Here is a 26,884-nt window from a genome sequence, read left to right as displayed (position 1 = left end):
TGGTTTTGTCGTAGAAAATACTTTGCTGGCTAGCTAACAGGCTAGCTATTTGTGTGTATTCTTCGACTGAGGAAAACGGACGAGTTTTCTTTGAAAGTATGGATGACCAGACCAGGATGATGACTGGTCTCACCGGACTCGGTGGACTAGCACAAGCCGATGTCGGTGACCCAGACTCGGTCAGGAAACAGCAGTCCCTCGGTCAACCTCAACAAGACATAGGGGATATCTTACAGCAAATAATGGCCATCACCGACGAAAGCCTGGACGAAGCACAGGCCAGGTAAGACAGACGAAGAGCCATTTTCCACACATGATAGCTAAGCTAAAGTGCGTTGTATGTGTCTTGTTTTTTGCTTCGTGGGTCAAGCTTTTCTGTGAAAGCTTCCCGTTAATTAAGGTAATGCGTAACTGCAACATTAATGCAACTTCTCGTTGCGTTGCAATCCGTTGCTAAACCAGTACTTAACGTTAGATACAGCATAACTTGAACCATCCACATTACAGTGCAGTTGTAGTTTGGAAGGTGGTTCTTTGTTACTTCAAATCGTGCTTTATTGTGTGCTGTAGTTTTGTAAACATGCTCACTTGTTTGAAAAAGGGAATTGAAAAATCATAATTGGTTTTAACAATGAAGGGTTAAATTAAAAAGTTTGAATTTCCTATCGAGTCTATGCCAATGTTTGCCGTGTAGAATGTGCATAATCACTTGTTTAACATGAAAGCTGTGTTTGCATGCATGGATCATTGATAAGAAAAGTAGTAGTTTCAGGCCACATCGGTAGTATTATCAAGGCTTTCATTAAACCCTGCATAAAGAAAACAAAGCCTGCATATTTCATGAGTTTTTTTCCATTCACTCATAGGACGATATCCTGTTAGTGACGCAAATTTTCCTTTCACACCAATTAGTTGGTGTGACTACAAAGAATTACGTCAACAAAGCACTTAAATGCTTTCTGAGATGGTGCATGTTTTTAAGTTGCTCCAGCTATGTGAGTGAAAATAGGTATTTTTGGTCACATCGCAAAAGCTTTAACAAATTACAAGTCAGACTATGGCAAATTAGCTTTGCCTAATTATAACAACGTGTATCTGAAATGACGCTCTGCATCAAATGAGTGTCGATAACATTAGTCATTGATATGCAAATGAGCTGATACATTAACGATTACTCAATTGCCCCATGTATCAGCCCAGAGCTGTCTGTGATGACAGCAGTCATTCATTCATATGACTCGTCACTTAATGTTTGTGCTAGATGTCTTTTAGTATCTTTATTTTGAGGAGTGTATATATGCATTGCAGTGAGCGACTGACCAGCACTCATTTGCCATGTGGCTCAAGGAGCATGGGGGCAGTTTGAGATGAAGCCACAGTGTTTCAACAATAGACAACCGTCCACTGCGAGACTGTGGCCACAGTGTGATGTGTCATTAGCTAGTGATTTTCCACCCAACATTTGACCACCTGGTTCTCTTAATTAATTCACTCCTCTTTCACTCCCTCCCTCCCTGGTGTTCATCCTTTTCATTGTGTGCTGGGTGCAATCAATTCTCCTATAATGTGTACGCGAGTGCAGCTGTCCGCAAATCGAGTTTCTATTAATGAGATGGTGGTGAGGGGGAGGGATGATGCTATACCAGCAGCTTATGAACACTGGGATATTACCTTTTCTTCAGTACAAGTTTGAGGGCTTAACCAGGCCTTATTTCATTGACCCAAGCAAATAATTTTCCTTTGAAATATTTATTGCAGTCTATTATTTTCTGTCTTCTCTCAGTCTTATTTTTTTAAATTTTTTTTCTTAAATATCCTTAATGGCTTGTGAAGACCATTGATGCAATGTTAGTCCATGGTCCAACAAATAATGTAAATTTCAATTATTTGAAGTTAACGGGCCAATTGTAGTGCAGGAAATCACATCAGGCCTATTATTAGACGTTAACAAGGCATTCTGGAAAAACTAATTAAAGGTGTGGTTGCTTCGGAGGTGCCAGAGGTGTCCTTGTTGTATGCTTGTATTGATTCAAACTCCCACTCGGAGCATGTCCTCATATATGTGCAGGATTAATACTAAAAAGAATGCAGCCTACTGGCAGTTGGATGCAAATTTTGTGGCATGTACAGTGCAAATCTTCGCTATTGTCATGTGCATAGTTTGTATATAATCATTGAAGGCATTTTGATAATAAATATTCATTTTCTGAGCGGTTTGCTTTTAGCTTGAGCTGATGGACTAGCTTGCACTAAGTGTGGAATTGTTAGGCTGTACGCTAATTTATTTCTCAGGTTTACCTCAGGTAAAAGCACCAAACACAACCAGACTCCAGGACTGCATGTGGCCTGTTGTTACAAATAGTTTTCATAATGTATAGCAGAGCAGTTAGAATGACCTAACATGTACACTCTTCATCAACATCATACTTAACTCTGATCAAGTTTGTCACCCACGCATTACATCTTTTCCTCGGTCATGGTCTACAAGTTGTGTGGCTCACGTGTGAGCATGACGTCCTTGCCGTGCAGGGTGGCAGTGTGTTGGGATGGGGAGTGGTCAGGGCAGCGCAAGAACTTGGTGTTGCAGAGTACACTTCCTGCGCACCATCCACCCTCATCCTCTCACCCTGTCGCCATATGTTCAGATGCTGGCCAGAGGAATCGCCGGCGCATTGGGGTGGATCAGACGACCCCACAGAGGGAGGGAGAGCAGGGGGGGGCATGGCAGGGGGTGGCCTGCCACTCAACTTCCAGCACAGGTCAGTACAGGACCGCATGAGCACCTCCTTCTCCCCCTCCTGCTCATACCCTCCATGCTGAAGGCAGCCCTCCCCCAACTCAATCCAGCAGTGACACAATTGGTGGACAAAATGACACATTTAAAGCTAGACACATAACTCTTTACATCATACTGCCTCACAAAATAGTCTAACAGAAAGGCATTCTTACATGGCATACAGTAGGAGCACTATTTGCTAGTCCCCATAGTCCCCTCATTAATACTGGAGTAGACATTCACAACTGGAATTGGTGTTGAGGTCAGGCATAGCCAAATCATGTTCATCTGTGGTTGTTTTCAATTTATTCTTAGTGATGTTATTTGGAAAATAAATATTTATTTCATTGTGATCCTCAGGTTTTTCTTGTTTCATATTTCCCAATTCATGCTCATCAGAAATGGAGGCCTCATGCTTGTTTTGTTTTTATACTTAAATAATTTCACTTTTCCAATTACATATTTAAGTTTTTGTCACTTATTTGCAATACATGATGTCTGTTGTGATTTGTAAATCACATCAATATGCTTATTGTCTCCATCTACAGAAGTATTCATTAAAAATGAATGGGGAACACAAAATAACAGAAACATTTTACAAGATAACGTAATATTTCTACAGCACTGCAAAATGATCACACAAGTTAAACAACACCTCTCTGACGAGCACAACATCAAAGTAACATTATGAGCTACATGGGTGTAGCATGCTTGTATTGCATGCTTAGTGACGTGTTTTTGTTACGTGTGCCTTTCATAAGTTTTTAAATGTGAAAAACATATCTTTTAAAACGTAGTTCAATGTGTACTCGGCACTTCTCTGATCTAATCGGTGTGCACTGTGAATATAATTAACGATAGAGACTATAGTGTCATTTAGGAACCAGGCTTTGTTACAGTATTACAGTTTTACAAGTTGTAATACACAAGTAAGCTGTATAGGTTTGTGGATGCATACTGTAGAAGGACATACTGTAGAAGAATTAGCAGGACATTTAGTTGGTTATGGTGAACTGTAGAAGTTTTGCCCTCTCTGCTTTGTTTATTGCTGTTAGCCTGTTTGACATTAAAGAGAATGTTTCTCATTAAATTAAAATTGAAACTTAATCCTAATCCGTTCTATCAACTCACCATCTACTTTAATGGAACAGGTCTTCCTGTAAGAGGTAGAAATAAGATTACTGTGTATTAACTCTGAAATCTGGTGCTCAGTAATGATGACCTTGAGGTTTGGCATCATTACCTGTCCTCCAGTGCAAAGCATCCACATGACAACATTACTCTTGGTAGTTCAGATTGACGTATCAGGGATGCTTCTGCACTGACAATGGCATTTGACCATTGAGAATGCATTTAAACAACATGGCTATGTCCTGCCGTGGTTGCACTGTTGAAATGCTGTATGCATAATACATACAGCTCCTCTACCTGTTTTTATGGGGGAGGACATGGAATGACTTGAGATGGAGGTCTGTTTATCGTAATCCTCCTCGCTCTCTCCCTCTCTTATTCCCTCTTCTCTCTTACAGGAAGCATGCCCTGAACTGTCACAGAATGAAGCCAGCCCTCTTCAGTGTTCTCTGTGAGATCAAAGAAAAGACGGGTGAGTTTCGACTTCACTCGTTCTCTTCTTGTGTTCCACTCTGCACAGGTTGTAACCCAATGTTGAGATGCAGTGTGCCTTTGTTCCAGTCTACCTGACACCAAGCTACTTTTTGAACAGCCTTGCAGAGAACTATATTGTTTGAATATTGATTGTATATGTTATAGAACTGATTTAGCGGTATGTATTGTGTATGCTTTGGTCCAAGATCATTTTTAGTTTTGGCCTAGTAAGTATAGAAACCTAACCTATAAACCTATTTTGGCTGCTGACCAGACTTCTCACTGACCAGCTGAAACAAATTTTAGTGGATTATTGCCGTTTGAAATTTGAGTCTGACAGCAGAATTTGCTGCAGAACATGCTGACCACCCGAAGTTTACACTCTTCTTTATCAGATTGCAATTTTTGTTGGAGTACCTGAATGCAGAAATATACTTTGCATTTCTGTGACGTGTGTGAGTGGTGCAGCCAACAGGGTGTTACAGTTTGTTGTATTACACAGCAATAGTTACTATATTAATAATAAGGTAATAAGGCCTCCTGCTGCCACTACCACAAAGTATCATATCCAAATTATTAGAAGAAAAAAATCAAACCTGATCCCAAAAGAAGGTTCATGCACAGCTAGTTGACAGCAGGCAGATATGAAAAACTCCACAGGGGTTATTGCTTTACAGTCAAACTGTTCTGCTATTTCAGTTCAAAGACTTTTTTTTTTCTCCCACACTATTAAAACAACTACACGACACAGTGTTGGGTTATTGTGTATTGGGAATACATTGATATACATATCAATGCAGTATCTTCATCCGAACACAACATGCTAAGACTATTCTAACATTGTCTTAGCAAATAATGCTGAAATTCTAATGCACATGATCTGATGGAAATTATTGCCTATGTAAGCATCTCAGATGTGCTCTTACTCATAAAATGATTCAACGTTAACACGCTTCTTATTCTCATCTTGTTAGCTATTCAAGTCAGCTGTCTGACAGATTCTAGTGTGGTTCAAAGGCGCGCAGGCCCGGGATGGATGGCAGATTGATGGTTATGGTAGTGTAAATGGGTTGCTTTTTTAAATCCTCTCCCTCTGCCAGTCTCTCTCCGTTGTGCTCTTCCCTCTTTCAGTGGCCTTGTGTATCTTCTAACAGCAAACCTATCTTGTTCAAATACAATTTGAAAATGCTGCACTGCTGCCTTGTTGTGGCCCTTTGTCAATAATGTATTATTGCTCTCCAGCGATTGGACAAAAGTAAAGGCTAGGCTTGAGTGAGTGGGGCAGGGTACACTGTTTCCCAGGCAACCAGTGGTCTTATTTACCCTAATGCCATTCACTTTGATTTTCACATTTAGTCCTCCCAGCAAACTAGAGAGTGGCTGTGAGTACTTTTACAGTAATCTGAGCAGAAGAAGAAAAAAACAGACCAGGCATAGAGATAGGTTAACAAAAGAGTCATGCTTGACGTGAATAAGCCCACCATGAGATATAGAGATCTTTGGCTGTGCCTGTACTCTGCTGGCCATCTGCCACGTAGTGCCCTCCTGACTGCACTGTGTACCTGCTTTGGCATTTCTCTGCTACTCCATCAGACCCCCTGCAGGCCCCATTATGTGCCTCCGGAATGTGAATTGACTTCTCCTCAGTGCAGCTTGTGGAAGACCCAATCAGTAGTCCTCTAGTATCTCCACAGATTTCCTGCAGTCTTCTTTCACTAACAAACATGCACTTGTGTCGGCACACCCATATACACACTGTGTCTCTCTTGCACACAGATGCGCGCACACACACCGAAAAAGGATAAAAGCAAACTCGGTCTTGGGTCTACTCTTACTGCCTCGGTCTTGTCCTCTCCCCCTCCTTCCCTCCCTCTGCCTCGCTCCCATTCTTGAAAGAGAAGACTTGCTCTGAACTCGGGGCTTTGATATGGTAATGTAATGGTGGTGGTGGTGGAGGAGGAGGAGGGGAGGTGGGTTGTGGGGGATGGGAGGTGAATTCCTCTGAGTGCTGCAGTTGGTTAGATTGTTTTCATTGTAAAGGAAATGTTCTGCGCAAATGCCAGTGCCCCCCCCCACCATCCTCCAAAACACCCCCCATTTTACAACAGTGCCTGCGTTGTCCTGAGCTCTCATGTTAGACATGACCTCCATCTGCGTGAAATTTGATTCTTGTTAATACTTTATTAAAGATACACTCCAGAAAATAAATTAAAGCACTTGGAAAAAGACGGGAAATGATCAAAGTTGAGAGCCAGTGGCTTTGCTTCAACTCAGTTCTGTTCTCCCTCGCTCTCATGGGTATTTGCTGTAAAAATAGCTCTTGGTGCAATGGGACAGCTTATGCCAAAATCTCTCACAAGCCACTGCAGTTACTCTCAGAAGTTTTTCATTAAGTTTGGGTATGTTTGGGTACTTTTATGCATTCCTTGTGCTTTACACGTGACAACAGTGAATCTGTCACTCACTCTGTTCTGTCACCTTGCTCAAGTCCTTCCCTTTCAAGCCTGAACATTCCCAGTTGTTTATTTTTGGACAGATTTGAAATAAAAAAATAGTTTTTTTTTTTTTTTTTCCCCAAGCGGAATTAAAGCTTTACAGTTTTCTTGTTTTTGTTTTAGCTTGGAGTCTCTTACTCTCCTCCCCCTCACTTGGACAAGTTCACACCCCCAACACTTGCCACTCATCTTGATAAGCTGTCTGATAAACAACTCTGCGATAATGCTACTAGATGGCTGAATAGAAATGGCGGCAAACTAGCGAGCACCTTTTGGAGCAACAGTGAGGATTTAACAACAAGTAAATCCTGATGGCCAGTAGCCAGCGTGATGTTGACTTGAGCCACTTGATTGCTCTGTGAGGTGTCCTAACAATGTGTCTGGGGCCCTGGGTTTCTGCTGTCTGCCTCTCCCACAAGCCCTCACTGCGCTCTTTGACAAATGTCAGAGGTGTTTTGGATCACATTCATTGCCTGAATTTATACTATTTACCTATGTTGGATGGAAATGTCTTATTTTTCTAAACGCATACAAGCACCAAAATCTCAGTCGATACCTGCCAGCAGAACCAGCAGCGTTGGCTAGTATGTTGGCAAAGTGGCTTGCTGACAACCCATCATCACATCCTATTAATGTTTTGACAAGATGGATGAATGGTGAAATTAAGCCTACTCCATGAACTCTCTCTCTCTCTCTCTGGTTTATGTTTTTCAGGGCTATTTCTGGTTACATTTATTATAAAAGCAGCCTCTGTTTAGTCATGATGTCTTGTCAATGATTACAAATACAATTAGTTGAATTAATATGAATAAGACGTTGATGAAGAACAAATATGGCTGCTGTGTTGACTGTCCAGAGTTGTATAATCCTCAAATGAGTATATACACCACAATGCAGCTTCTTGGCAGTTAATACGCCTTCAAAGTAGTTGTTAATGTATCTGTAGCACAAACACACCAAGCAGCCCCTTGTTTTGTAGTGAAAGGTTTATCTGAATGGATCCTTGCATCCTCAGTCTATAAATTAGCACAAAACCCTTTCAGAGAGTAACCAAACTATTAAACAACACATGTTAAATCAGTTAATTTGGGGTCGTAATGTTGTTCAAAACCATGTAATATAGTCATTGCCCCACCTTGGCATTCACAGCACTCCGGTTGTCTAAATACCATTTCAACAACAAAATGGTCCCAATTGCATGTTAATTGAATTACAGCATGATTGTATTTGTAAAAACAAAAAAACAAAACACCATTAAAAGTCGCACATATTTGTCATGTGTTAATTCACAGCCAAAACAAACAATGTTTCTAGAACCTTTAGAAATCTAATTCAAATTTGTGTCTTTTATTTTAGCATGAAAGTCGACAACAAAACATCACACACCAGTGTTATCTTGTTGGAAGCACTCAATCTTTGGTGGGAAAAACCTCTTCAGCATCACGATTGATTTAGATGTTTGTATCCCACAGACTACAGTACATGAAGTCTACTAGTGAATCACATGCCTCATTAAAGCAACTTAATTATTATTAGTTTTCAAAGAGCCCAATTTGGAACAGAGCCATAACATTTTATGAGTTGTTAGGAACCTGTGGGAAGTCTTATTATATTTTTATGAGGGAAAGCATACGTTGCCTTTTTAAGCCAAAAGCCGTAACAAGATGAAAAATAGCTTGTGGTATTAAATGTGACCAATGTGAAGCTACCAAACCTCATTATCAGTTTTACTATCTCTTGGGTTCAAAACGAGAATGGGTCATCCACCTTTGTATCGCCACACCAACTTTTCTTTTGGTTAAATCCTCTGCTATTCTATTTTAAAGAGTTGGTTGTATATCTACGCTCACTGTGCAGTGGTGCTGGATTATTTTATTGGCTTTTCAGGGTTCTCTGTTGTTTTTCTGGTGTCCTGCCACTCAATTGTTTTTTTCTTTCCCCCGACCTCTTTGCAGAAGAGAACGAAAAAAGATAGTGTGTGTTGGGGGGGTTGCAGGAGCGATACAGGGAGATTGATGAGGCAGTAAGAGCAGGAGTAATTACTCGGTGTCCATTCCCCAAGCCAGATTGGCAGACGGCTAATATCACACAGACCCCTGGCCCTGACAGACACACCACCACCACCCACCACCCAGCCCAAAGTGGGGAGGCAGCGCACCCCAACCTTCAGCGTAGGCCTAATGGTGTGTGGGCCAACTGATTTCCCCATGTGGTATAATTCCTGTAGGAACTGAACCTCTGTATATTTACAAGGGAAACTGCTGTCTGGAGTGTTTGTAGGATGGGGAAAGCTCAGTGGAATTGTTCACCTTCAAGACTGCTGCAACATAATTTTGGCCCTGATTCACCAAATGATTTGGCTGTGCTGTCACTCAGTATTTCACAGGGATCAGAGTAACTGGATATGAACGACTGAGTAAAAAAAAATCTTTAATAGTTGACAAGCATTGTGTTAATGAATTGCATGGTTATATAAGCACAAATGCCCACGCTAGAATTTTTTCTGTCTTGTCTAATTTACTAAGAACATATACTCCTTGATGGCAGAACAGTGGGGTTAGCGTTTATTGGAAGAGGAGTGGGTCATCAATGATAAAGCATTTGCTGCCATTTGAGTGTTATTTGTGCCATATTTTATTGGAAGAATGGTTACTTAGTGAATTAAAAATGCCAACAAATAGAATTTAGCGACTCTCAGGAAATGGGCATACTTGTGACAGACATGGCTGAAATGTTATTGGCTGGAGTGACACGATAAGCAAGGCACATGTTCTGCACACTTTCTGCTTATTTTGGATCCACACATTTCCATGAATTTATGCCTATCAACAAGAAACCAGGAAATATTGAGTGACCCATCAGTATCGGTCAAGGATCACCCACGGGGTGGACTCCTACCGCTTCATCTCATCTGCTCTCCCTCTGAGCATGTCTATGCCTCAAACATTGCTTTTAGGCTTTGCTCTTTAAAGAAGAAGGCATCTCTTTAATTAAAGATATGTAAATGTGGTCTCAGCTGGATTGCATTAGTTTGGTGGCGGTGGGGTGGGAGAGTGCCAGAGCCTAGCTCCTAATCCTGATTAATTAAGGATTAATTACAATTGATGGGAGCCTTCCACCCCTCTGCAGTAGTGCACATTGCTGTCCCAGACAGTATGTTTGTATATTTCACACCATGTCATAAATGCAGGGGCGAGATGGCTAGTACGGGTGGGGGATTAGCAGCGTGCATTGGGTTACTACAGAAAATGGGAAGCCCATGCTGCCGCTAAGCCTGTGGCACTCTTCATCAGCATCGATGGATGGATTGATGTTGTAGTTTGCTAATCCAGAATAAATCCTTATTCTGGGAGGATAATTAGTTTGTTTCCATCAGTTTGTAATGTGTGTACTTATTTATGTGTGCAAAGGTTAGCTGAGCAAATTAAGAAACCCTCCTGTAAAACCACTGGTAAAGTGTTATCCTGACCAGCAGACATACTGTAGACACAGTGATTTTATTCCTTACTAAACCGGTACATCGGACCTGTGCAGATTAACCATGTAGCCTCGGCTCTCTCTGGCACCATCTGACTTTGTCATAATGCTTGTTCACTTGTTATAAATGGGCACTGCTCTTCTGATCTATCGCTTAATTGCCACCTAATTTGCATAACAGTGCAAATTAACGACCTCTCAAATGAGCGTTCATTTTTCACAAAGTCTTTAGGAGCTCCTTAAGAGTCTGTGCTAATGAGCACAGGAGGCAGCTGGCCTGATGAGAGTTGACTGGGGGAAGATCCTAGCAGTGCTTTAACAAGCCTCCTGCCTAGGTGCTCTTCGTCATCCTCCTCTTCCTCCTGTGACATTTCAAATTCCTACTTCCTTGTCTCTTCTTTTTTCTCTGCGTGCAGAAGTGTACTAGACTGGGAATACCATGTTGGTGATGTAGTTACTGGTGCTCAACAGTGTTTCATTAACCTTTAAGCACCATTTGTTAAGGCACTTCTGTGTCTCATATATATATATATATATATATATATATATATATATATATATATATATATATATATATATATATATATATATATATATATATATATATATATATATATATATATTACACACACAAAAAAAAAATCTTGACAAAGATCTTCTATTCCCTAGTCGCCTAAAAAAACAAAAAAAACAACATCAATGTGTGGTCAGTTACTTGTCCACCTGCCGATTGCCTCCAAATTGAATCACGTTTTTGTTTTACTTTTGGCAAATGCCAGTATTCTCTCTGCAGCTCAAGGTCTGTTTAATACTGTCCTTGCTATCTGGATGTTTGTTGTCTTGTCCACATTTAAGGGACTGAAGCCCAATGTTTTACCCACGCAAAAGCACAAAAAAATAAGTTTACCATCAGTCTCATTTTAGGAGATTTAACTTAACTCTTAATTGTTTTTGTATAAGAGTGAGGTTCACATATGATTTCTGTTTTCACATTATGTTTGAAAAAAAGTGGGATTTGTATTTTTGAAGTAAATCAACCTGGAACCACCATGTGAAAAATAGAATAACTTTTTGGAGGAATGTAATATGCGCAGATTATAATTACATGTGCACCAATGTACTGCTTGTGACGGTGGCAAATTATTTGAATTTGATTGCAGACTATGTATTTATTTGAGCATTGCCAGTATTTCTAAACTTAAATATATCTTTGAATTGCTGATTAAATTAGTATTTCGTCCTACTTTAACTATTGGCCTGCCAAGAACTATTGGAATGAATATTAAAAACAATTTGACTATTCATATAAATTATAGACACAGGGAAATTAATTGTAGAGCCTTTAATGCCTTCTATTTGTGCAGATGAAGTGACAACTTAAATTGATCCAATCCATCCCTCATTAGTGTTTGTGTGTTTTTGTTTGTGTGACGGTGTATTTGTTTATGACCATTCAAGGGGGGTACACGTAGTCATCGCTCGAGTGTCCAAGTCGCTCTCTTTAGTTAATTAAGGGCTGATTAATGATGTGTTGGACTGAAGTGTTGTGTTTGCCCAAGGTGTGTGTGTGTGTGTGTGTGTGTGTGTGTGTGTGTGTGTGTGTGTGTCAGAGTGGGGGGCTGCGTGCAACAGGACTCTACCAAACAGATGCTGATTAGCGTGAGCTGCTTAAACTAGCAATGGACATATGGATCAGGCTCATTAAGTAGACTGTACTCCACAAAAGCGCCATTTTAGAAGAATGGGGTACACACTTTTTAATGTGAAATATACAGTTTAATTTAGCTATACCAAATATCCATTTGGCAAAATGCCCAAACGCCATATTCTACAACTCGCCTAAGGCACGATATAATTCACCAGGCCTCTTTTTTGAGCAACCTATATTCTTCCGAAATGGCACGATAAATCAAATTACTCTGCACAGAGGAACTTGTTGGGGAACGTTGACGTTAATTGATTGTTACAACATGTGATTTTGTAAAGAAAGTGCCATCGGCATCAAGGTTCCTACTCTGATTGCTAAAGACTGCTAGTCGTAATATCAGCACATGTGATTTTACATTTACATACTTTACTGGGTGACTAATTGACCATTATGAATTTGAAGTTTAGATTTCACTGCATGGATTCAAAGGTCAAAAGGTCAAACTGATGCAACGTTACAATTTGGAAAAACAGGATAGGTCTGGTCACGTTAGCGTTTAGTCACACTTCCACTAGGGCTGCACAATTAATCAAATATTGGTCTCGATCACGATTTTGGTTTCCAGCAATTAATGAACATGACCAACTGTGGTATTGATGTGTAAAATAGTGTTCCGCTTATGAAAAACACCACTGCATATCAAATCAAGCGCTTCCTAAACTAACAGCCACCAGGGGGCTATTGAGCTGTTTGGTCTCAATTTTGGGGATCAGCCATCCCGCTACAACTGCAGCCGCAGCCTGAGAGATACATACTTGAATGTTGCGGCTGCCCCTTAGAAAAGAATTTAAATCTTATTTTAATGCAACAATTTGTTAATGAGCAAGAATGTAGCACAACTTGAAAGTTAAAGCAGTGCATTGTTAATTACATTTTTGGTTAAACAAAAATTGCCCCAATGTTGTTTATATTTTTGCTTCTAGGAGATGCACTGTGATTTATTTTTATTTTTTTTCCCATGTTCATACACATTTGCACAAACGGTAATACCACAGCCACACACATGTCGTTGGTGTGGAAAATCTTTAGCAGGAGTGAAGAAGGCAAAATGCTCGTAATTTTGCACAACCGTCAAGTCCAAAATAAGCTGCAGAGGAACAACCATAAAATATTTGGAGCCACTAACTTAATCAGACACTTGTTATAATATAATTAATTCCCATGCATGCTGCTCAGAGTAATTGCAGTGAGTGGCTCATCTGCTGACCGCATGGGGTCTCTCCCTAGAACAATCCTGCTTATAACAGAGCGCCTAGGCTTTTTTGGCAAGAAACGTGAATATACACAGTAGTTTGAAAGATATTTTCACAGCTAGATAAATGGATATTTGAGTATTTGAGCAAGAATTATGACTCGTTTAACTTCTTAACACTAACGTTGGCTTTAAGCAGCTTATAGTATGTTATTAAAAATACTAATACCAAGATTTTTGGCAAAGGAACTAAATTACGTTGTAATTATAAATATGATCATTTAAAAAAATATATGAAAAATTGTGATCAGTAATTGTGATCTCAAAATGAATACAACATAATTTTTAATATAATTTTAGCCATAATCATGCTGTTCTAACTTCCACTTAAAAGTTACTGTGAGGAACTTAAAAATGGTTGTAAAATTTAATACTTTATGACCTAGGTAAGTAAACTAGACCATCAGGACAAGATTAGCGATTTATTTCAATTTAGTTGATGTCAGTGCCCATCATCGATGATGCAGGTTCACCAGATACTCCTTCAGATCCACCGACAGCGACCAGTGCACTGCTGACAGACCCAGACCCGGCTCCGATGCCGCCTTTAGTCAGAAGTTCCGGTGGGAGGAGGGACGCTGTGCAAGCAGCAGTGTCCCAAAATCGACACTACGCTGCTGTAGGCCCAGGCCGTATAGCCGGGCCCGCTGGAGGGAAGAGAGGCACGGGAGTACCAGGACTGAGCGTAGCAAACTGTCAGTAGCATGAGAGGTTTTCTAAACGGACTCTGGCGCTCTAAAACACTACCACTTTTGTCCACAGGGACTGCCAAAGTCAACAGAAAATGGAAGTTCCTTGTTGTAGCTTTTCAGGTAAAACAATCATAGTCTAGAGCTGTTTCATTCAACCTGGAAACCAAATTCAACCTTGTTGGGTTTAAACGACAAGGTCATGCTTGGTACAGGAATTCTTCCCTTGTTTCACCCTTTTTGTTTTTAAGGGTGAAAATCTGAAAAGCGTAGTGTAATACAGGCAGATTGGCCCCAGTTTTTATTTTCCCTGGCACATTTGTATTGCCTTCACTGTTTTGTATCCTGCAAACCATTTTAATCCCCATACAGGGTTTTTTACCTATCACACCTCCAGAGCTGCGGTTGAGATTTGTTTTTGTGAGGGGAATTTGCATATTCATGTAGCATATTTTCATTGTAAAATTCATCTTTCTATGGCCCATTCTCTTTATCTGAATACTCTGTATGTAATGAAAGGAAAAACTGATGTTTTCACAGTCCTATCTTTTCACTCTTTCTGGCTCGCTTGCTCTCTGGCACGTCTGTACTCTGGATTCTGTATATTTCTGTAGCCTCTCTCTCGCTCTCTCTCTTTCTCTCCTCTCTCTGTCTCTTCCTCTCTCACACACATATCTTCTCCTGTGACTCCTTTTTTCAATTCTCCTTGGTTCTCCTTCTACCCTCTCTCTTTACCTTTTTCTTTCTCTCTCTCTCTCTCTCTCTCTCTCTCTCTCTCTCTCTCTCTCTCTCTCAGTGAAAGGCTGAGAATACCCAAGGGAGCTGATGCAATTAAAATGCTAATCCTGTCTGTCTACAGAGAGAGGGAGAGAGGGGGGGGCTGACAGCATGAGGGATTGCGGCTCACATGGAGAACTCGACTGAAATGGAGAACAGAGGGAGGGGGGGCACTGGGGGAGGATGGTGGGGGTGCGCTGAAAGGGAGAGGGGGGAGGGGATGTGTGTTGGGGGGGAGAGAGTGAAAAAGGGGATGCTAGCGAGGGAAAAGACAGACAAGGATAAAGCTTGTGTTGTGAACTGAGCAATGATATACTGACTGCGTTTAAGTCTTATCTATCCCTATGTGTGGAAGGCATTACAGTTAATGTACAGCACCACACTATTGGTGAGGTTGTTCACCCTTACCTGCACCACTTCATATATTGTGCGTTATGTCTGCACAGCCCACCGTTTCCACATTGGCTGTGCAGAAATGAGAATGATTATGTATGCAGTGAAAGCCCAGCTGGATACCCTGAATATTTCATAGTATGTGTTGCTCGCTCCGTCTCTCAATGCCACACAGCCCAGCTAGGGTGGTAGCGTGTGCATAATAGTGTGATTTCTAAGAGCTGTGGATGTAGGCTGTGGGCCTTAAGCTGTCTTCTTATTTAAGAGAGAGGAAAAAAGAGCAGATTTAAGTATCATTACTTGCAGCAGTCTGGGTTTTAGTCTCCCAGTAACCGAACCAGCCCAGCGGCGATGTCAGGAGTGAGTTGATCAAAAAGAAACGTTGCTTAGTTTTGCAAATCAGCCAGCCAGCTCTCAGACCTGTAGATTTGTAGTATTCTTTGTATTCTTCAGGAGTGTCATGGTTGGTTTGTGAGTGGACGATGCCTGGACTCTTATTTTTATTTCTTCCTGCACCCATGTCACATGTTCTTTTTCTGTGCAGCATCTTAACTTATCTCAACAGCTGCTATGATACCACTAGGCCACTAGACTGTGCATGAGTGCAATTGTGGGTAATCACAGCTTAATTGGAGTAATTAGGGGAATGTAGGGGCATTAGGCTACAGCTGGGGGCCATAATGAGGAGCGGGGGCAACGGGGAGGAGGGAGAGGTGAGAAGCTTCAAGAGCCACAGTTGCCCTCTTCACTGAAGGTCACTTGTACTTCTCAGTGAGTACAGTAGAGATCAACCCTGCACTTTACGACCATCAGAGTTGGCCTACATTTTGTCAGTACACGCACAACTTTAACCGCCATCAGAGTGTTGTCAAAATACCCAAATAGTCATGTAGACTCAACAGGTACACAACAAATACCTCTGGTCGTTAATCAATGAATTGGCTATAGTTTATCTGTTTAGGAAGTGCAGAGATTGCTTGTGAATGACTGAAAGGAAAGTAAAATAGGAGGGAAAGAGATGGGCGAAATCAGGGTCATTAGTTCAGGCGGCTGGGTCTGCTGCATTCCTGAGCCCTGAGATGGGGGGAGCAGCAGAGCAGGAATGTGCCTCGGAGAGCGAGGAGACCTAAGCGGAGGGAAAGGAAAAGGCAAGAAGGAACAAGAAAAAAGGGGAGGAAAAGTTGGACATTTTGCTATGAGGGGCCTTAAATGGTGGAACAGACTCATTTATCAAATGAAGTTTGAAAAAGCAAAAACTAATCTGCTCCATAGCACTTGGAAACTTTAAGCAAAGCTGTTTTTGTCCCTGTTTCTTTCACATCTGTTTGTGCTATAGTACGGCTCTACTCATTTGTTAGCTCTGACTGCTCCTTGGCTGCAAACTTTCTTTTTCCCCCCCAGCGTGATTCTCCGGGAGAACTTTTACAACAACGTAAAGAATCATAAGATTGTAAAAGTTCTGTTAACAAGCAAAGCTATGAATGAGTGAGTTCATGCACCCCTTGACCTTTGATGATGAGCTTTGACTAACTAGCGTAATCCTTAAGGAGGACGAACGCCTAACCCAGTTTCCACTGGGATTAATCTTGTCATCCATATTGTTAGTGTCTGTCTCCTTCAGAATCCTGTCTGGTTTCAGCGCTGTTTAAATTGGCTTTTAGCTCCTTAATGAAGTCTCCAGTTACAAGAGCAACATGCATGTCGACACACTATTATGTTTATTTGCATTCACATTCATCAAGTTTTCACTTTTGACAATTTACTTCCTTTTGTACATTTGGCAGTAAAATCCTAGTGACATTATTTTTGTTGGCATGTGTTGTAGGGCTACAAAGAATAATTCAATTAATTAACTAATTTTGCACTTATTTATTTTAGATGAATCAATTTGTTTGTTTTGTGTTTGTTGTTTAAAATACAAAATAAAAACCATGCAAAGGAATATCACAACAAGGAGACGTCTTAAAATGATTTGTCAGACCAACAGTGCTCTGAAACCTCTTAAAGAAATCAGTTAAGCATTTTTTTATAAAAACAATTACCAAAATAGTTTGTCAAACATGTTTAATTTCTATCGATGGCTAATTGATTAATCAGCCAATCATAGAGCTCTAATATGTAATCATGTAATTATCAATAAAAAAGCTCCTCGTAAATATATGCAATAAAAGTAACAGCCTCTACAATTATTTTTTTATTTGTGTTTTGGTTCTGGAAGAACCAGATGTTTCATATCATTAATACGATTTACAAAATAAATTGACTTTTAGTACAGAGTATGCCCAAGATATGGAATTATGATGCCAAGTTTCTACTCTTGCTTTCCGAAGTTGAATTATTGAGAAGCAAACGGGGCAAACTATTTTAACAGCTTTAGGCTCTGAAGAAAAGATGGGTGTCTGGACTAAAGTTTTCAGTAACAGAGTGGTTGGTATCTGTAAGTGTGTGTATGTGAGAAAGAGAGGGAGAGGGAGAGAGATGAGAGCATGGCTGCAGGCTGACAGAGGTCCTGGTATAATGCAGTGGTGGAGAGCAGCAACTGATAACTATACTTATGGCCACTGGGGCTCATAGTGACAGCACATGCACTCCCATTACTGGTCCCATGCCTCATGCCCTTATCTTTGGCAGCCTGCCACAGAGGGACCACACTGCCCTCTGCTGTTGATTTAGAGAAGTTCAGGCTCATTGAGAATTCAGCCAGGCACCCATAGCAATGACTCAGGGGAGAGACCTGACTGGGTTTTGACAGGGCTGCACTTCTTTGAATTTTAGCAGTGATAAAGTGTCTTCCTATGCACCTCTAGAACCCACAGAATTAGCCTTCTCCTTGAAGGGAAATGTGTGGTCTGTCGGTTTCAAAACAACTTTTTAACCAACAGGTTTGCTCAGTCTTAGAAAGTGCGGACTGTAACAAAAACACGACAGGTAAATTACTTATAGGGCTGCAACTAACGATTATTTTAATAATCGATTAATTGGTTGATTATTTTTTCGATTAATCGATGAATCGGATAAAAAAATGTTTTTATCAAAAAAGCGTTCATTTCCAACCCTTTATTCGAAAACAGAAGTGACAGTGCAAAACATCTTCAGAAAGTGCACAAACAGGTTGCTCCTTGAACATCCCTGAGCTGTTAATTAAAACAACAAAATGGACTAACACTAAAAACATACATGTATGCTTTACATCTGCCAAATGTGAGCCCTTTTTACTGTAATTGATCCCTCCAGAGGCTGCATTTACATACCCTGCGTTATCAATATGTATGAAATACTGGGACAGTGGGAAGCTGTACTGCTCCATATAGAGCGTCCTCTTCCTTAAACTCTTTCATTCTGGGTCTCTTATGACCACGACGTCACGTTGTTGGCTAAGCCCAACTACGTGATTTGCTTCATTCTACTTTGAGTAAAAAAAAAAAAAAAAAACCTGCAGCCAGATCCTCCGGTGTGCCGGTTTAACGTTAACGAGTGACAGCGTGAACTGAACCAGACCGGGGGGTGACGGCATGTTTCATCACGTTACGTTTTTTTACAAGCAAGACTGAACTGTAATGGAACATAACGTAACTTTAGCGACAATACACAACCAAACACGTTAGCTAACGCGATAGCAAGCTGACTAGCTTCCATTAAAAACAAGTTTGAGGAACATGAAGACGCTGATTGGCCAAGACTCGACTTGTCAAAGAGCTTCTATTTTTGAGATCACAACCTCAGCTTTTCTCGTGTCTCACTCCGATCTCAGAAACGCTGGCCGGCCAGTTGCTCTGCTCTTTTTTTTTTTCTTCTCCGTGACTTATTGCCCGGCGTAATAATCGCGCGACACAACGAATCGATAATGAAATTCGTTGCCAACACTTTTGATAATCGATTTTTATCGATTTTATCGATGCGTTGTTGCAGCCCTACTTACTTAATTACTTACGTGCTTAACTCCTGTACTTTCTTTCTTCTTCTGTCCAGTGCTGAGTATACGAGGTGTGCAGGAGGAGGACCCCCCAGATCCCCAGATCATGCGGTTGGACAACATGCTTCTAGCGGAGGGTGTGTCAGGACCAGAGAAGGGTGGAGGATCGGCTGCAGCGGCTGCAGCTGCAGCGGCAGCAGGGGGCTCACCGACCGACAGCAGTATTGAACACTCTGACTACAGAGCCAAGCTCGCCCAGATCCGCCAGATCTATCACTCTGAGCTGGAGAAGTACGAGCAGGTGTGTGCAGAGCAGACCTAACGAATACCGTTAGCCATTATTTACATGTTGTATTGAGGTCAGTTAGTTAGAGAGAGAAACGTATTTCCTGTGTACCTGGGTTTGTTAGTCTGGTAACAAACCAGCTTGTGTTAAATTAAATATATAGTAAACTGTTGGGTTTGTTAGAATTTGTCCTCAAGGATTGTATTCCAACAATTCAACAAGACTGTTTACATGTTTGGAGGTATTTTAATTACTATTATCAGGTGCTGTAGTGTTGTTTGGAATGCACATTTGTGAAGGGATTGGCAACCACGTCATGCTTCAGGCGGCTGAGAGTCTGCAGGTATCATTCATACAAACAAACAAAGGTTATACCAGGTTACTTCGACTTTTCATCTGTGAAAACGGCTTTAGTTCGAATGAGTATCTTGTCTCTTCTTCATTGTGCATTAATAAGCCCTTTTACAGTGTGCTAAACTTATAATTGCCTAAATAAGGTGTGAAGGTATAAAGCATGAACATGTATTTTGACTGATACATTTTATCAGACAGAATACATTTATAATTTGTAGGAACAAACATTGCGATTATGTTCTTTCCACGACCACATGGACAAACATTGTCACAAATCAAGTCGGCATTCTTGGCTTTTTGTGTACAGCCAAGATTTATCACACTCTTGATCCTTTATGGCTCCAGGTCGTGAATTCCTGGTGTTTCACTGGCGTGGGTTTGAGAACCACCACTGTACACTGTGTTTTATGGTTCCAGTGCTACGACCAACTCGCAGAGAGTGTCGTGATATTGCTCTTATTTTTCTCAGAAAAGATGAAGGAGCATTGACAGGAGTCAGACAAGTCAGACAGCCGAGGCATGTTATCATCAGAACGATGTCATGGCACGAGACAGACTCTGTGCTCGGGCTATCTTTTTACAGTCGTGTTCAACCCCTCCTTTCTCTCTCTCTCACACTCTCTCTCACCTCGGTCCAGGCCTGCAGTGAGTTCACCAACCATGTAATGAACCTGCTGAGAGAGCAGTCTCGCACACGGCCCATCTCTCCCAAGGAGATTGAGCGCATGGTGGCCATCATCCACCGCAAGTTCAGCTCCATTCAGATGCAACTCAAACAGAGCACCTGCGAGGCCGTCATGATTCTGCGCTCACGTTTCCTTGATGCCAGGTATGTCTGTCGGTCTGTGGAAGTGATCTGAGCATGTTGACATTGTGTAAGACTCCACAATTGAAGCATGTTTTTAATTATTTCTTCTGTGTGACAGACGTAAGAGGCGCAACTTCAACAAGCAAGCCACAGAGGTGCTGAACGAGTATTTCTACTCCCACCTGTCTAACCCTTACCCGAGTGAGGAAGCTAAGGAGGAACTGGCCAAGAAGTGTGCGATCACTGTGTCTCAGGTGAATTGCTAACACCCATATTACCCAGGGCTATTTGACTTAAGGACATTGTAACTGTTTTTGGGGAAGCTGGGGTTACTATGTCCCTAGAAAAAAAAAAGTGTTGCAAGTAAAACTTTTTTTTTTTTAAAGCTAAAAAGCAGAACTGTAAAGATAGGTAATTAATCATCCATGTTTAACAGTTTTAGCAGAGGGGGCTACAGCAGCTAAATGAATGCAAAATAAACCCTGAATTTGCATATCTGACACCCATCTGTCCCTCAGGTCTCTAATTGGTTTGGCAACAAGAGAATACGCTACAAGAAGAACATCGGTAAGTTCCAGGAGGAAGCGAACCTCTACGCGGTTAAAACGGCGGTGGATGCTGCCAATGTGTCTGCGCAGGCTAGCCAGGCTAACTCTCCAGCAACACCAAACTCAGGTACCACATGCTCCAACAAACCTTGCCACTTTTCATTAACAGGCTTCATTTAATCTACATACACTTTCATTCTTTCACACAACTGAAGCTCATTGATAGGGCTGTATCAAGGACTTGATTGTTCAAAGAAAGTCCCACACTGTATAATGCAAATGAGCTCTCAGCCCACTGCCCACTCTTCAGTAGGGTTGGGTACCGAGAACCGGCGCCAATATGGCACTGGTTCCAACACGTCCGGTACCTACCGGACCGAAAAGCAACGCAGATTTTGGTGCTTTCTTCCGGTGCCTGAGCCGATTTAAATACTTTTTTTTTTTTTACACTACTCTGTAATGTTGCTCGGTATATAGATACTAAAAAGGTAGCGCGGTACCCGCACGTTAAAAACGATAGGATTTTGATGTATCTATACTATTAAAATAGCGCGGATCAGAGCTCACTACTCCACTCTGTTGTCCGCCTGCATGCAGAGCGGGGCTCGAGGGGGCGGGGCTTCCAGCGCTCACACAACACTCACAGTGCGCGCACACAGAGATCCCTGGAGACACGAGCACGAGCTTTTGAACGTCCGTCCTCGGCTTGCTGGAACAAATCTCTCAAGTTGATATTAATGATGACGTGTAGTCCAGTAAAGCAGCAGTTTGTAAAATCCAACAGTGTCTGAGTTCTGTTGCACACGATCCCATCAGGCCACCTGATGCTTGTGTCTGTTCTTTTTTTAAATATATATTGTTTATAGTTTGAAGGTTTGAAGCTGTAGTTTGAAGACAAGTGTGTTGCGTGTATTTATTTATATGTAAAGTATACTTTAAACAGTTAATATATTGTTACATTTTAAGAAAAGGAATTTCCTTGGCAATAAAAAAGTATCGGTTCAGGCACCATTTAGGCACCGGTATCGTTTTAAAACTATTGGTTTAGCACCGGTATCGGAAAAAACCCAAACGATACCCATCCCTACTCTTCAGTCATGTGAATTTCCCCTTTTTCATTTTGCATGAAATCACTGGTTAAAAAATTCAGGACACAATCTTTACTCATTCTGTACTGCTGCAGCAAGCCAGCTGTTCAGGGGAGGGCCCACTTTTACATTTTGGCAGCCAGCTTTGTCTCAATCGTGGCATCAAATAAAGGATTTTGAATATAACAAAGAGATAAATGTGGACAATAATATGCAGTATTGTGGAGGCATGGGAGAACCAGAACCAGAACTAATCGAGGTAGACCCTTTATTTAGGGACTCTGATGCTCCGAAGCGCTATCACCAAAATCAACACAATTCAATTCCTTTTATAATCAGAGAAAGCATTAGATTGTATCATTTCCTAGACAAATTCTTTTCCAGATCTTCATCCCCATCAGTAAAAAGTCTGTAATGTTTAATTCTTCAAGTTGTTTGTTGCGCCTTTGGTGTTCTATCATGTCAAAGGTATGTAGAACAGTTCGTTCGACCAGACAGCTGACGGGTGTGCAGTGTGGGCAGCTGTGATTTGCATTCCTCTTGTGCCGTTTTGTGTGTCAGATGCTTTTCTAACATATTTTCAAACACTTTGATATGAACTGTTGAGATACTGATGATGAGTGTCAGTTGGAGCGACTCACCTGATGTCTGCTTAATTTTCTTTCTCCAAATCAATTAATTATTTGACTTGCTTTTGCTTTTCATGTGTTACCTCAATCTTTGCATCCATGTTGTACATTTTCTTAGTTTATACAATTTTTCAACACGCGTCACTAAGTTCTAGTATAATAACCCCTATTTGCTGAGGAACCTGAATTGACTCGGTAGGTGATCATTCAGATGTTTTAATTAATTTAATCTTCCCCTTTATGTGGCGTCAGTGGATTCGAGATAAATGGGGACCACTTTGGACAGCCCAGTTGTTAAAGCCTTTTTAAGAATGACTAAACTCAAAGCATTTTATAATAAGAAGTGAAGGCACAAGGGACTGGATGGTCTCAGAAATGCACCATTTCTATTTTAGTTGCCAACTGAGATCCACAAACAAGACGATGGCATTGCTGCTGCATCGACCAAAGGATGTTTCTTTTGAATGAGAAGAAAATTAAAGCATTAAGCTAGTAAGAGGACATATCACAGTCGTCACTGATAAGCAGATGAGTGCAATGGATATATCTATGTAAATTTGTACCAGAAAATTAAATTAATTATAGATGAGACTTTGTACATTGATTATACAAAGCATTAAAGCCAATGAAGACCAACCATGTTATCTGAATGTCACAACGTTTTTTCTGTTGTAAACATTCCGGCTTCCAACAATAATTTTTTGACGTGGAAAGGGATTAAAATGTGTATAAAGCAGACAACAACATGAGCAATGAATCAGACTGCCGGAAAGGAGCTTTCTGTCGCTGTTGTGTGTTCTGAGCAGCCGTTTGCTTTAAGTTTACTGGAGCCTTCATCCGTCCACAAGGTGAAACCCCTCATGTCATCCACTAATGCCCAGCCCTGTCTGGATTTGAGCCAACAAGGGTGAACAAAACCACCAACTCTTGGAAACTTAAATGTGTGCCATTCAGTTTTCCTTGATCAAAACCACAAACTGTGATCCACAGAGAAGGACAGCTTCGCCAAAGAAACCACATTTACACTTAACAATTATTTTTTTGCAGCTGTAAAATGTATTTGGAATTACAACCACCTCTTGGTTTAGTTTTTTTGTTCCAGCTGGCACACATTTAAGCAGTTGTGTGCAGCTGAAGCCAAGGCTTGTAAAATTATAAATTCAGCATACGCTGGCTGAGAACATTGACCCGCATATTGAAGCTGGTTATTAAAATGTACGTCTTTCAGTTGATGTCCATGACCAGTGTTGCTCTTTTGACCCCCTATAACACTGTGGTTGAGCTGACTGGATATTGGCTATATATATTGCCTGCAGGGTCACCGGGGTCATACAGTTTGTCCCACACAGGCGACGCCTACCTCAGCCTGCGTTCCCTCAACGGGGAGGGTCTCAACATCGCCCCCTCTCTACAGCCGCAGGTATGCACTGAGGACAGCTGTAGAGTTGACCTCAATGCCGTTAACCCACCTACCCAGAATCCCTGGATACCTACCCTTAGTGTAGCTCCTTTTGACCTCGACCTCAGACCCCGTCCTGACTTTACCTTTGGCCCCATCCACTCCTCCCCAACAAAAGAAAACAACACTCAAGCTGACCCTTCGTTGCTCTGCACAGTCAGCCCTGAGGGGCGTATGGCTTCACTCAAGAGGAATGATGTCAGTTTGTTGTTGCATATCCCTCTGTAGGTCCATTGTTCAGAGTTCCTACCCATGTTTTTCTAGAGAAAGCACAGAGCCTTCCTTAAAGACTCTTGTAGTTGTCAACATAGAACTGGAATATCTGCGGATTGAACCAGCAACCCCCTCTGATCAGTTTCTCTACCTCTAGTTTGTCCTGCACTTCCAACAGCCACCTGTCTTTTCAGTCTTTGTTTTCCTGCCCTTTCCACACATTCCTCAATCCTATTTCTCCATTTGTTTACCTCCTAATGTAGACCAAGAGGAAATGTCCTCTAATGTTGTTGTTCTGGAGGAGTCCACACACTTCTGCTGTTTACTTTGTTTGTTTTTAAGGTTTAGCACCTTGTAGAAATGTGATAACAGATTAAAAATAACAAAGTGTAAGACTGGCGTTTGGCTTCAGTTGCAGTCTTAGAGCAGCGGTGGTTTAAAGGAGTCATGAAGGTGAGCCACAATGTTTAGTGATCTCATTGACTTAATTAAAACAAGGTCACAAGTAGCAGAGCAGTCGGTAATACAGACCGGCTCTGATGCACACAGCAGAGGTTTGTGGACACCATCATCCTTCTGTCCAGCCTGTGGTTAAGTTGGAAAAAAAACTAACTATGTTGAAATGTGTTTGTGTGCGTTTTGTCTGACAGGTGGATACCCTGCACCGTGCTACACACCTGACGGGCGGCTATGAGGAGCTGTCGGGTAGTGGCCTCTACAACCCTCATTGCCTGGATGTGAGTACCAACTAAAGGCTCCAAGTGATGAATTGGTTTGCATTTAGTCACCAGGATACTTGACAAAATATGCTCTACTCAGTTTGCTTGGAATTCCTTATTTTTTTTATATCTTTGTTCCACATAGCAATTGTTCAAAACATTGTTCAGAAGAAGATTCCAAATGCACATTGAAATAATGTCATTGAAACACTGTTGGACAACATTCTTGGTTATAGTTATACTATTAAAGCAGTTTTAGGAAAGTTTTGACCTTAACCTTTCAGCGACTTAAACTTGCCAATCACCGAATCAATGCTTTCTGGGATGTGACAATAAACCAATAGCTGCATTTTGCTGGAGACTTCAATTTTTATAATTTATAACTTGGGGTTAAGAAAACCGTTTTGTATGCACTTGTGTAACCGGGTTAAAGCCGGTTTTCTCCAGTAAAACAATTTCTTGAGCGTCAAGAAAACTAGAAACCCACTTTCTGTAATTAGGGAAGAGGATTTATAGAAAAAAGATTAGCCCAGCTAGATTTCTCCTGAGAGAGAATAAAGATATTTATACATTCTCTGGTACCGTTTATACATACTCTTCTTTGAGTACCGGTAACGTCGTTATGTAACCGACTGAAGAATTCATAGTAATTTTGTCTGCAACCAGTAAATATCCCAAATTCTGTGGTTTACAATTCGGGCACATTTTGTGGATGAATAAAATTCCAACAATTCAGAAAATAAATTGAAAATGTATTGAATATCAATGAATTAGATTTATTTTTTATCAAAGAAAGTGATTCAATACGATTAACAAATCATTCCATCCTTTTATAAAATAAAGTGCTCTAAATTCAGCTGTTGGTGTCGAATTCCGGACTAACAAGCGACCCCTCGCTCTCCTTGGCCGCAGCTCACCGACGGTCAGACATTCAGCTGCTCGATGAGGCGTCGCCGAGCCTCTCGGCTCGCGTCATTGAACAGCGAGCGCCGAGCCAACGCCAATGTCATTTTCATCACTAAATTCCGTGATTCCTTCTGTTTTCCGCATCACTAAAAATCATAGGGCCCTCGCCAGTACGCTATCTTGAAGCTGCATCATTTAGCTTGTAAGCACAAATAAAGCTGATTTAGACAACTCATTATGAAACTCCTTCATGCAGCATACTCTCCTCCCTGACTGTTTGCAGGCTAACAGCTGGCAGGACACCACCAACCCCCCCTCGGTCACCTCTCCTCCCGGTCCTCCTGGCAGCCTCCACTCCGACACCTCCAACTGATTCTGTGGCTCTCCCTGACATCACTTCAATCCCACCGTGGTCTGCTCCGACCGCCATCCTCTGTCTTCATTTTTCTCTATTTCCTCGTCTCTCAACTGGACAGCCACACACGGCTGTGCTCGCATTTCATAAACACACTGTGCTGGAACACAGGACAGCCGAACAGTATTTAGGAGGAGTTCTCCCTCCACCCCACAGCTCCATTTCAATGCTAGAAGCTCCTTAACTCAGAATTAAGAGGGATGGAGCTTCCTGATGCTGAGACAGATAGAAAACATCTTTACTATCAAGGACTTTTTGAAAACCACTGACCCAGCTGTGTAGATGATCAAGATGTCTGTACATTGTGTATATGCACGTTAACTTCACACAGTACTCACACTGCTTGTCCATGTGCCGTTGACCTCTGCACTCGA

The 26,884-nt window shown here is 41.4% G+C and overlaps 1 protein-coding gene across 3 annotated transcripts; it reads left to right on the top strand.

The window, feature by feature from the left end:
• Window positions 1-98: 98 nt before the first annotated feature.
• On the top strand, window positions 99-26,468 carry pbx4 (pre-B-cell leukemia transcription factor 4; the record flags this gene model as incomplete). Of its 3 annotated transcripts, none has more annotated exons than XM_079233314.1 (9): window positions 99-283; window positions 4,306-4,379; window positions 19,142-19,386; window positions 20,364-20,554; window positions 20,652-20,787; window positions 21,052-21,208; window positions 24,148-24,218; window positions 25,121-25,207; window positions 26,379-26,468. In XM_079233314.1, 9 exons carry the CDS (start codon window positions 99-101, stop codon window positions 26,466-26,468), a joined length of 1,236 nt encoding a protein of 411 aa, XP_079089440.1. The 3 variants fall into 3 exon arrangements, with proteins under 3 accessions (XP_079089440.1, XP_079089439.1, XP_079089441.1); XM_079233313.1 differs by having other exon boundaries at window positions 24,115-24,218; XM_079233315.1 differs by lacking the exons at window positions 24,148-24,218; window positions 26,379-26,468 and having other exon boundaries at window positions 25,121-25,164.
• Window positions 26,469-26,884: the final 416 nt, after the last annotated feature.

This window comes from Taurulus bubalis, assembly GCF_910589615.1.
Source record: "Taurulus bubalis genome assembly, chromosome: 17".
In the NCBI taxonomy this organism is placed as follows: domain Eukaryota; kingdom Metazoa; phylum Chordata; class Actinopteri; order Perciformes; family Cottidae; genus Taurulus; species Taurulus bubalis.
Note: the sequence above shows the minus strand (reverse complement) of the source record. Positions and strands in the feature narration are given on the sequence as shown.